The sequence below is a fragment of the Trachinotus anak genome, unplaced genomic scaffold (genome assembly GCF_046630095.1).
Source record: "Trachinotus anak isolate AG129_WGS33_773 ecotype Australia unplaced genomic scaffold, CSIRO_AGI_Tana_v1 ptg000013l, whole genome shotgun sequence".
In the NCBI taxonomy this organism is placed as follows: domain Eukaryota; kingdom Metazoa; phylum Chordata; class Actinopteri; order Carangiformes; family Carangidae; genus Trachinotus; species Trachinotus anak.
This window is the reverse complement of record NW_027273864.1, coordinates 553,324-565,703: the sequence shown is the minus strand read 5'-3', so window position 1 is coordinate 565,703 and position 12,380 is coordinate 553,324. Positions and strand designations below refer to the sequence as shown.

Here is a 12,380-nt window from a genome sequence, read left to right as displayed (position 1 = left end):
AACATACCTGATACATTTAGAGGTCTCTTGAATGGATTGGTGACTAGCTTGCAAATTAACTAGATAGGTTTGCCAGCTTTGGAGGCGCTGACAGGTGTATTTTACACTTTCAACTCAACTTTGTGTCTAAGATAGGGTAGACACAACAGGACCCATCTCTGTACTGGGCACACAGGGACATCAACCTTTTTAATTCACTCTGGCTGAGACAGCAAATTTCCCAAATGTTCCTGTAGAAATTTATAGTCACATAAAAAGCAGCATAAGTGAAAATTAAATTTGAAAACCTCATTTATGTAAAAATAAAAATTCTCCCCTAAAGTAGGTACCAAATCAGTGTACTTACTCGGTTTGAGAAAGGCTTCTGAGCTCTGAAAAATGTTTGTGATGCCTACTAAAGAAAACCTGGACCATGCAACAGAAAAAAAACCCCACTGAACTTCCACAAGGGGCAGTCCCATCATGTCTTGTTTATTGGCCTTCCTGTTTTCAAACAGCAGCTAATGAGAAGCAGCAAAAGCCAATAGACAGGGAAAAGAGTGAGTATGGAAGTCATCAGTTAGCGAGGAAGAGGAAGTCAGAGAAAAGAGAAAAAGAAGAGGCAACACTTCAGCTACTAGGAAGGCCAAAGTAGGAGACAGAGGCAGTGTAGGACTCTGAAAGAGGAGCTTAGGCATGGTGGACGAAGTCAGCATAAAGATTGAATTGAATGCATTTTTACTTACTGTACATTTTCTACTAAAATAGGCTGAAGATGAGGCAAAATAAACATAGCATCTGTCACTTAAAACAACTATCATGCCATTAAAGCAGATGTTTGTAAGATTTCCCAATGATACAGAGCCAACGTCAACTTCAGCCAAAGGAAAAAAAACATCCATAGAAAGCAAAGTGAAAGTGTTGATTTTTCCACATCTGGAGACAGCTCTTGGTGAGTAAAGGAATGAAGTTTGATGCCGAACACTGTTTCTTCAAGACTGGTAAGTTAACAGCTGTTAATGCTAACGGTGGCTATGTAGCAATTGCAAAACTTACAAATAGCTCCTTTAAGTACAATATAAAAAATAGGAGAGGCTCTTTCTGCAGCTGTGAAGAAAAATTTAAGTTAGACTTTTTTCAAATTCATATTTGCATTGCAATAAAATATACTATAATACTGCATAGCTACTTCATTCTAAGGATCCTTCTTAAACGGAACATCTGTTGCAACTAGTGTTATGTAGTTTTAGCTTACCAAAGTCAATCGGAAAGCAGGAAATCAGAGACTGAATATCCTTTGTTTTAATGTCAGCTTTGTGAAAATGTTGCTTTTTCCAAAATGTGTAATGTCATGTCTGAAATTATCATAATTTGACATGAAAGTCCAACTTAAGCCTGATTAAATGTTACATGACTTAATTAGCTTAATTTCAAACATTCATTCCAACAGTTGGAAACAGTGGTGTAGTCAAGTAACTAAACCTTGAGGTTGAGTTAAGTCTTGTGTCTCCAGTGTTCAAGTCTGAGTCCAAGTCCAAGTCACCAAAGAACAGTCCGAGTTGAGTCCCTATTACCTGAGTTCGTGTCTGTGTCAAGTTACAAAATTCCAATGCTCTTGTACACTCACCCTGAAAACAACAATCAGTGTCTTCGTCTCCAACTTCTGAGTCCGAATGCAGTCAATGCTCAAATCTGAGTCCAAGTCAAAGTCATCAGTGCTCACGTCCAAGTTGAGTCACAAGTCCTTTTAATCAAGACCTGAGTCAGAGTTCTGGACTCGAGTATTACCACACCCAATGGAAAACAATGTCTACACCCCTTGACTATAAAAAAACAAAACAAAAACTGTACTTCCTTCTGTGACCCATCAGTGTTTGACAGTGTTATTTAATTAATAATATCCTTGCTTGGTCAAATTTGGTGAACATTTGCACTAATTTTGACTGACTATCCCACAATGATCTATAAGCTTTCCAATAATAACCACACAACATCACCAGATTTTACAAGCTCTGCTAAACAGAAAGGAGCAGTGATGGAGCAGGGACTTACCTTCCAGTTTGGCGTACTCCGACAGGCGTTGGTAGTTGACCAGAGCTGCCTGCTCCAGACACTTGTGGATCACAGCTTTGACCTCCTCTTGTGGAACCGGAGTAACAATATCTTTCATCAGAACCTAAAAAATAATGTATCAATTAATGAAATGAATCTGCTTGACATTGGTTGAAAAACTATTTCTTTTGCATCAGAAGGAATTTGTAGATGTCATAAATATAACCACGGATCAAAGCATTGGCTGTAATGGCATATCTGAATTGGTCTACTCTTGAATGACTTACCCTTTCAAGTAAGGACAGAGTTGCTTTCAGTGCCCCCTCTGGTCGTCCAAATGGAAAGCAGTACCTGTGGAGGCAACAGAGTGGATTTTCATTTGAACCCCAACCAGTCCAGTTTGGCACATAGTTGTTACTGTCCATGGTTTCTACCTGAAGTGTGTAATCTGGTTTTCCAGAAGCACCCGTAGCCTCTCCTTGATCTCCTCAAAGCGCTCCTTCTCTTCCACAGTCACTGTGCCAATACCGTCAGGCCTGAAAGACAGCAGCATTGACAACCAATGAAAGGTCTGTGTGCAGGCACTTAGGAACTGAGTAGACCACTAACATACATAACCAAGCCTAAATTGAAATTGCTGGTTGTTGTTGGATATCTGTGTTTCATAGTCATGTTCACAGATGTCACAGTCTCTTGATGTCTCTCTGAATCTCCTCAGGTTCTGAGAAAACAAGAGCGCATGAGTGTGAGTCAGAGCTCGACAGCCAGATGTCAGCACCATGGGACTGATGTTAGTCTGGGCCCCAGACCCAACTTTATCCTGCAGAATGTGCGTCCTGAGGCAGTATTTAGCATTTTATTTCTCTCAAGGTGCTTTCACATTGTCAGTTCAGTTCAACTCTGGGAGCGGTTCACCTTAAAATTATGTGATATGAACTCTTCTCCTAAACTTAGGTTTGGATCAAGACATTTGACCTGAGTCCACCCACACGAAACCTGTGGGACCAGATCCACAGAACTCAGTCCATAGCCCCACAAGATATGGGGCATATTCTAATATCATTACTAGCAACTATCAACTGTCTCATTGATGTTTCCATACAGAAGGATATTGTAGTGCACATTCACTAAAAGTTATGAATAATCACACAGTTTATTCTCTGCATCATCAGGAAATTAAAACTAATTACATTAGCTGTGCTCATTTTAGTTTTTTATTGTTATTGTTGCATGTAGTGTGGACATTCTTAACAACAAATCATGAGGTTCATGGCATCATTGCATCATATCATCATATTCTTATCATTTCAATAAGCAGATAGCAGTTACAGCTCTACAGGCAGGTGTGTGTATATGTGTATCACATGTGTTTTTATTGTTTGTGACATGGTTGGGTCAGGGTGGAGTGTGAGCAGAGTGCATGTGACAGAAGAGGCGCTGGACTGGTGGCTATGACAGCATGACGAGAAGCAGGAGACACAACACTCTCCATCTCTCTCTCAATCCCCCCACCCCCACGCCCCCGACTCCCCTCCCTTTGACATGTCATTTCAGCAGACAGTGAAACACTATGTGTGTGTGTGTGTGTGTGTGTGTGTGTGTGTGTGTGTGTGTGTGTGTGTGTGTGTGTGTGTGGTGGTTCACTTCCTGCACTCCATGTGTGCATGAGTGCTGTGTTTGATTTCGGAGGGTACCAGTTTGCTCAACATCAGCAGTGATCATCTCATCCAGACTCCCCTCAGTTTTCATGGACATTTGAACAGACACTGTCAGTGTGTCACCGCCACCTGTAGGCCTCTGCTGCTGCAAACCATGACGCTGAGGAAGAGATGATGCATGAAGCTCAAGTTTTTCAGACTGGTTGCCTTGACCTCATCAGCAGTTTAACGGGAAAGATTTATTCATCGTCACATTTATTTTTTGGTAAACACAGAACAAACAGAATGGTACAGAAGTTACAGGAGGTGTAAAATGGTAACAAGAGGTACCTCTTTTAAGTTTTGAAAATGATAGCAGTATTGTATTAGTCAAATGAAAAGGAACCAGGTCCCAGTGGTGACTTTTTCTTGCTGCCACTCCTTTTGATTGTTTTTGCCATTCCTTTGCTGATGATCATATTAGAAAATGCGAGCAAACACAAAAACTGGAGAGGAAGTGTCATTACAAAAATTCACAATAAAAAGCCATCTCACCTCTCAAATGGTGACAGAAAATGAACTAAGAAACATTTCACACTAATTAACTCCTGCAGGGCTCTTTGTTTTTTTTTTTCTTCTTCCTGTCGTTCCTTGGCAGCTTCCTCATGTTTGCTTGACCAGATGACCTCACAGCTCCAATGACGACAACAAGCAAATGAGCCATCAGTGACAGACAGACGGCAAAGCCAGCAACACTTTCACATCTCCCTTTCTGTGCAGTGGACATCCGCATCAAGGCCTTAAGGTAGAAAACCATATAACAGGAAATCTCCTGCAGTTTCAATTTTAAAAATACTCAGTCATGTGAAGAATACTGCTGTCGTCCTTTCTCTCTACACTTTCATTTCAGGAGTTAATCATTCTAGAGTTGAATTAATTAGTAGATTAAGCAATTACTTGGCTGACAGAAAACTATTTTATTAATAATTGATTAATTATTTAAGTCCTTTTCTGAGCAAATATTCTCTGGTTCCAAATTCTCAGATGTGCATAACTGTTGGTTGACAACATCAATGCAGAACCTGTGACAGACGTTTTTGTGACATTTTATGGACCAAATGAGTGATAAATGTATTGGGAAAAAAATTATCTGATTTTATCTGAAAATAAATATAGAATCTATATTTATTTTTTTAAATGTAGAATTTCAAAAGCACATCCTTTAAATTGACCTATTAAATAAGTTTTCTGATTATTCTGTATCAGAAATCTAAAATATTTTGAAATATAACTTCCATAACCACTGCACATCCCTGCTTGTGTGTATGGTTTACTATCTATAAGTAAAAAATATAAATGTTGCATCCACGAAACTTGAATCCATCTTTATAGATTGCCATTTTAACTAGTTATGATTGTATGTAATAATGTAATATTAAATATTTAATAATTTCCCTAATTTTAAATTTGACCCCCAAAGTGCAGAATCGAAAAAAATATATATATCTTAACAGGTTTTGAAGAGTTAATTAATTCATTGATTTTTTTTTTTTTGTCTGTATTTCATTCAGAAAGGTGCAATGTAAAATGAAAGAGGGAATGATAAGAAGAGACCAGAATGAGAAGTAGAATTGAAACCAATCATAATTAGAAGCCATGTAAAATATATCAGTAACTAAGAGCTTGAATTCAAATATATTTATTTATTTCATACCAGTCAGTCCACATGGAGTCAACATTCAGCTGGACAGAGCTTAAATCCTGACACTTAAGCTGGTGACTGGGAAGCCGAGTCCAACTTGGTGCACCTCCAGGCCAGCAGGGTATTAGGAGGGGGTTTGGGTGGAGGGTGGGTGGGAGAGGTGTGTGCACAGGGGCAACTGCACCAGTGTCAGCAGTGGAGACATTCGGCCCATCACACATGACAACCTGTCAACCTGTCATGCCTCCACCTCCAGGCACAATGGCTGGACTGACAGAGCAGGTCTCTGTTTGATGTGTGTGGATGTGGATGTGCAGATATGTAGGGCTCATTATTTTTGGATTTTATGAAAAAAAAAATCCAAATCAAGATGTGAATTTACATGCTGATGTATTTATTTCATATATCTACATATATATTTAATAAACTTTTAAACAACTTTTTAATGCCCGAGTGTGATAACACCTCTACTTGCATACCATCCTTTTTTAAAAGATTATGATAACCCTCCATATGTCTTGCTCCACAGATTTCAGTCAAATTCCTTTTTTTAATATTTGCCCTTAATTTGTTCTTCTTTCTATTTTTTTTCTTTCTCTCGGAGCAACTGTTGTCCATCTGTCCATGCTGATCAGAAAAGGCCTCTGTCCTCAGTCACTGTTTGTCAGCAGGACAGAGGGATGGATGGATGGATGGATGGAGGATGGAGGGGAGCTGGAGGGATGGGGGGAGGTGGAGGGGAGGCACTGTCAGACAACCCTCCCTGACCTTTGCCCTCAGCGCTGGAGTGGCCCTCATCTATCTTTGTTACACTTCATCTGCAGATGGCCAACTGTTATGTTGACAGATTTGATGTCCGAGCACATCACAGCAGATTAGACAAGAGGTAAATGCTGCAACTTCGATAGCAGGGTACATACTGGAACACAGGCCAGAGGACTCCTGTGGCACAAACCACCGAACCCTCAGGACATGACGCTATTTGATCTCTGACTGAAAACTGCATCTCTAAAACCAAGTTTAAGAATAAGCTTATGTGCCTGATTTAGTTTTATACCTGGGGGCTAGCATTGATTTGATATTGATGGATTGATATTTACTCGCCAGAAGATTAGTTTATGGGGGGGGGGAGAGGACTACGGGGTTCAGGGGCCATTAGTACGAGTTATTTGGTACCTATATAACCAGAGAGAGAGCTGTGTCTGTATTCTCAGCAGGAAGTCAAACACATTCTCGGTGGATGTTGAACTCGGCCAGGGTTGTACCTTGTCAACAATTCGGTTTGTGACCTTCATGGAACCTCAGAATTGCTTCTCTGTTCTTTGCAGATGTTGGGGTTCTGCTGGCCTCATCAGACTGTGACCTTCAAGCATGCATAGAGGTGGTTTGTGGCCGAGCGTGAAGCGGCTGGGATGAGAGTCAGCAAGGCCAGAGTCTGAGGCTACGGTTCTCTGCCGGAAAACAGTGGATTGCTCCATCGAGGTTGGGACAAGGTTTCTGCTCCAAGAGAAGGAGTTTAAGTATCTCAGGATCTTGTACATGAGTGAAGGTACAATGGAGCGGGAGATTGACAGGCTGATTGGTGCAGCATCAGCAGTAAAGCAGACGTTCCAGATTGATGTGATGAAAAGGGAGCTGAACAGGAAGGCAGAGCTTTTGTTTTAGCAGTGAATCTATGTTATGACCCTCATCTATGGCCATGAGCCTTGGGTTGTGACCAGGAGAATGAGATTGTGGATACAATTGGCTGAAATGTGTTTCCTTCACAGGGTGGCTGGGACAGAGCTGCTCCATCTTTGCACTGAAAGGAGCCACTTCAGGTGTTTGGAATCTGGTTGGGATGCCTCTTGGACACCCTCCACTGGAGGTCTACTTGGCACTTGACTATCAGATGTGTTTGGCAAATAAGTTGCAAGTAGCCATTCCACTCCAAAATAAACAAACTTGTCTTAAGCAAAAGGTTAGCCTACCCTGGTTAGCCTTTTCATGAGGACCATTTGCTGGCAACATCCTGTTGCTGTGAGATGCTAATAAGTAACATTACACCAGTGCCTTTAGGCTTTATATGGCTTTAACATCTCAACGTTGCCTCAGTTTCTGAGTGACGCACCTTGAGGTGGAAGGTTTGTGGTGTTCTACCCGGCCACTTTGTAGTCACAGGGCTTCACACCCAACAATACCTTTTCTTTCTGCAGTGTTATATTAGCAATGGGTCCAGATGTCAACCCATTTTTTTTTTAATCAAGCCCCCCTGAGACCGTGCTATTCTTTTCCCTTGACTAGGGTTGTGAACGATAAACCGATGCGACCGGATATTCGGTTCAACAAGTGAGAGATACGGCTGCATCGGTGGCAGCCTCCTCAATCGATACGAATTATCAATGAATTCCTAGATGAATTGGTTATAGAGTCATGGATCAGGTATCGCGAGACTTTGAATCGGTTGGCGGCATTACACACGCGCCAGGTCTCTAAAACAACACAAGAGCTGAGGCTGCCCGCGAAACGCCGTAGCTGCCTAGCTGGTATTAGCATGAGTGATAAACAAGGGACGACACGGAAAATGGAGGAGGTGGAGAACTAAAGCGTCAGCCTGACCGAAGGTGATAATGCACCGAGAAAGATTTCCAACGCAACGTTTTTGGGTTTTATAAGAAGGAAGGGAAGCTCAAACAAAGTTTGTTGTTACTACTCTGTGCTACTTTTACCTCTGGAGTTCCCATCCAACGATTCAGCCAGACTTTTTTTTGGTCCATGTCTAAAAATAAATACATTGACATGTGATTTTGTTGTTCTGTTCTTTTTTTTGCCAGTGCCAGTCTTTTACATATTTAAAAAGAAACTATTGTACTGTCACTTTCATAGACTTGGCTTCTTTATTATATAAAATATCTACAACAAATATTAACCATAGAATCGAATCGTGTCGTTCTTACACTGTATGGAATCGATTCGTATTGTATCGAATCGGTCTGTAATCAAAGGATATCATTTTTGAATCGAATCGTAACCTGTGTATCTAGATGCATATCGAATCGTTTATCACAGAGAGATGTGCAACCCTACCCTTGACCCCATGTTGCCTGAGCTCCAAAAGCTGCAGTGTTAAAATGTATAGCTTGGTGCAGGCCTGCAGTCCAGGAGGGAAGCTTCAGGTGTGCAGGAAGAGAAACATCTAGCACAGTCATTCAAAGACTTTAAGAACTTTATTATATTCTTCTTCTTCATTAATCAACAAAAACAGTGAGATTTAGTTTGAGTTTTGATTTTTAAACTCAATTTTACATTGGCTTAATGTCCACTGGTTTTGATAACCAGGTTAAACCTGATTGTCTGACCACTCGTGTTGATCAAGAGATCACTTACCTTCTGGTGCCTGAGAGTAATGGGGACTTGAAGTCCTTTTTCTTCATGAACTCAATGATTTTGAGTTCTCTCTTAGCAGTTTGGGCAGGGAGCTCAGGGGCAGAGGAGAACAGGGCTTGTTCAAGTTCGGCCTGAGATACTGGCCAGTTTAACAACTCACACACGCGCTGACTATATGCACTTGTGTGGAGGGGCAGGATTTGGGGCAACAGAGGAAAAGTCATGTTGTGAAAGTGATCAAGGAAATAAGGTTAAAAGAAGAAGGGAAAAAGGACAAGAAAGAGGAAAAGTGAGCGTGCAACAACATGCAAAGTGAAAACGAATCAACATGCAAGAAGAAACAACTTAAATCATAAATCTGAAGGCATTAACAACAACAGTGGGGGCTGAGGGTGGGACATATATTGCATCATAAACTGTATGTACCTGTACATGTTGACTGACCATTTTGTCATAAATATATCATCATTTTCAGACTCCAAGTTAAAATAATATTTTTTGTTTTTATCATTTTAAAATCCAGCTTGTACCTGTGGGGAAGGTGAGACCAGGAATAACCAGCAGTTTGATTTGTACCTGTTTCCATGGACATGGGAGGCACAGAAAGCAAAGCTGTAGTGCAGCAGGGTGGGGTCGATCATGGCTCCATTCTCTGCCCTCTCAAGCAGATCGCTTAGGTAACACAAGTGGCGATGGCAGCCTCGGACACCATAGCGAGCACAGTACTCGTCCAAGACAAACACCTGACCAGGACTGAACCAGCCCTGTGGACATGAACATAAAGTGGTTTGCAAAGCTTAGTCATCACTGGGCATAGTTACACATTCTGGGTATTAAGTGTAAAGAAGTAAATACACACCTGCAGCAAACAGGATTAAAAATGAGACTCTTTCAAATGGTAATGCAGTGCTATCTTTTAATTCAAGAACTATTCTAAATTAAACAGTAATTGTACAATGCGCCACAGTCTGGGCAGCCTTGTATTGCAAAACAGAACTTCTTTAATTTATTATTTCTTCGGCCATAACTGACTTGTTAGGGCTTATAAGGTAGGTGAAGAATTGTCAGTAGGAATCAGAATAGAATAAAGAATAGAGCTGACATAAGTTGCTGATAAATTCTCTGACATCCCAGACTTTCTGGTAAATCTCGTTAACCTCATTAACCACCTCCTTTAAGCAACTGACCCTGGAAAAGGAAAATCTGAAAATGTAGTTAACCGAGACTATGAAAACATACCAAAGCACTTCCATCTTGTAATATTCAGTGACCAAAGTGGAACTACCTGTTAGTAAAAACACCAAGCCCAGCACCTTTTCTTTCCTCTCTCAGATTTACTCCTGTCCATCCAAACCATCTGTAAACTGTTGATGACAGCGATGGGATCCAGAATATCTTCCTGTAGGCTGATTATGCTTTCTTTATTTTCACTCAATACAAGGTGGGACCCCAGTTTTCACCAAGAGTCAATCAAGAAAGTGAAACTTCTACAACAGGACAACAATCCAAAGCAGACTTCAAAATCCACCATGATCTACTTCAACAAACACAAGCTGAAATTTTGACTCAAACATCCCATAACCCATAGATACAACATACAGTGGGGCAAAAAAGTATTTAGTCAGCCACCAATTGTGCAAGTTCTCCCAGTTAAAAAGGTGAGAGAGGCCTGCAATTTTCATCATAGGTACACTTCAACTATAAGAGACAGAATGGGGGGAAAGAATCCAGGAAATCACATTGTCTGATTTTTAATGCATTAATTGATAAATTCCTCGGTAAAATAAGTATTTGGTCACCTACAAACAAGCAAGATTTCTGGCTTTCACAGACCTGTAACTTCTTCTTTAAGAGGCTCCTCTGTCCTCCAGTATGAAAGACACCTGTCCACAACCTCAAACAGTCACACTCCAAACTCCACTATGACCAAGACCAAAGAGCTGTCAAAGGACACCAGAAACAAAATTGTAGACCTGCACCAGGCTGGGAAGACTGAATCTGCAATAGGTAAGCAGCTTGGTGTGAAGAAATCAACTGTGGGAGCAATTATTAGGAAATGGAAGACATACAAGACCACTGATAATCTCCCTCGATCTGGGGCTCCACGCAAGATCTCACCCCGTGGGGTCAAAATGATCACAAGAACGGTGAGCAAAAATCCCTAGTGAATGACCTGCAGAGAGCTGGCACCAAAGTAACAAAGGCTACCATCAGTAACACACTACGCCGCCAGGGACTCAAATCCTGTAGTGCCAGACGTGTCCCTCTGCTTAAGCCAGTACATGTCCAGGCCCGTCTGAAGTTTGCTAGAGAGCATTTGGATGATCCAGAAGAGGATTGGGAGAATGTCATATGGTCAGATGAAACCAAAATAGAACTTTTTGATAGAAACTCAACTTGTCGTGTTTGGAGGAGAAAGAATGCTGAGTTGCATCCAAAGAACACCATACCTACTGTGTAGCATGGGGGTGGAAACATCATGCTTTGGGGCTGTTTTTCTGCAAAGGGACTGATCTGTGTAAAGGAAAGAATGAATGGGGCCATGTATCGTGAGATTTTGAGTGAAAACCTCCTTCCATCAGCAAGGGCATTGAAGATGAAACGTGGCTGGGTCTTTCAGCATGACAATGATCCCAAACACACCGCCTGGGCAACGAAGGAGTGGCTTCGTAAGAAGCATTTCAAGGTCCTGGAGTGGCCTAGCCAGTCTCCAGATCTCAACCCCATAGAAAATCTTTGGAGGGAGTTGAAAGTCCGTGTTGCCCAGCGACAGCCCCAAAACATCACTGCTCTAGAGGAGATCTGCATGGAGGAATGGGCCAAAATACCAGCAACAGTGTGTGAAAACCTTGTGAAGACTTACAGAAAACGTTTGACCTCTGTCATTGCCAACAAAGGGTATATAACAAAGTATTGAGATGAACTTTTGTTATTGACCAAATACTTATTTTCCACCATAATTTGCAAATAAATTCTTTAAAAATCAGACAATGTGATTTTCTGGATTTTTTTTCTCATTTTGTCTCTCATAGTTGAGGTATACCTATGATGAAAATTACAGGCCTCTCTCATCTTTTTAAGTGGGAGAACTTGCACAATTGGTGGCTGACTAAATACTTTTTTGCCCCACTGTAGATTAGGTGGACAAGTGGTTCTCTGACTGCCTCTGAATGTGACCTGAGTGTGTCTCAGTGTGTATTCACAACACAAAGTGAATTGTTGCCATGCTGTATTTCACCACTGGATTGTTTTTATGTGTAATCTGCATATAGCCGGTGTACAGACATTAGCTGTGTACTGATGTGAATTTCCTCCAGCCTGCTCTCCTCTATGTGTCCAGAAAGTAGAGCCTTTGATCAGCGTTAACGTTAATGTCCACTGTACACAGCGACTGGTTTTGTGTGATGGGGGACAGAGTAGGCAGTTTGACCCTTATTTCTTAATTTTTCGTATAGACGAACACAATAGGATGACAGATGGATGTAAATCCTTTCCTCACCAGGCAGGAGTAGGAGTCGTTGAGTCTGTGGTCCAGGGTGAGGCGCTGTACCAGCTCAAAGAGAGAGGCGTGGTCAAAGTTACAGGGGTTGGCTGAAATAAACTCATCCATGCCGTGTTTCTGGGCTCGATCAGCATCTGTATGA

The 12,380-nt window shown here is 41.3% G+C and overlaps 1 protein-coding gene across 7 annotated transcripts in view; it reads right to left on the bottom strand.

Annotated features, from left to right (window-relative positions):
* The window catches only part of cadpsa (Ca2+-dependent activator protein for secretion a), a 215,883-nt gene that overhangs the window by 64,347 nt on the left and 139,156 nt on the right, over positions 1 to 12,380 (bottom strand). For 6 of the 7 annotated variants that reach the window (XM_071493188.1, XM_071493189.1, XM_071493183.1 and 3 more), the window contains 5 exons: positions 12,236 to 12,372; positions 9,313 to 9,500; positions 2,466 to 2,567; positions 2,319 to 2,382; positions 2,032 to 2,155 (listed from right to left, as the gene is read on the bottom strand). In XM_071493188.1, coding sequence (XP_071349289.1) covers positions 2,032 to 2,155; positions 2,319 to 2,382; positions 2,466 to 2,567; positions 9,313 to 9,500; positions 12,236 to 12,372 — 615 coding nt within the window. Of the gene's footprint in view, positions 1 to 2,031; positions 2,156 to 2,318; positions 2,383 to 2,465; positions 2,568 to 8,736; positions 8,963 to 9,250; positions 9,501 to 12,235; positions 12,373 to 12,380 lie in introns of all 7 variants that reach the window. The other variant, XM_071493187.1, reaches the window with a different exon arrangement.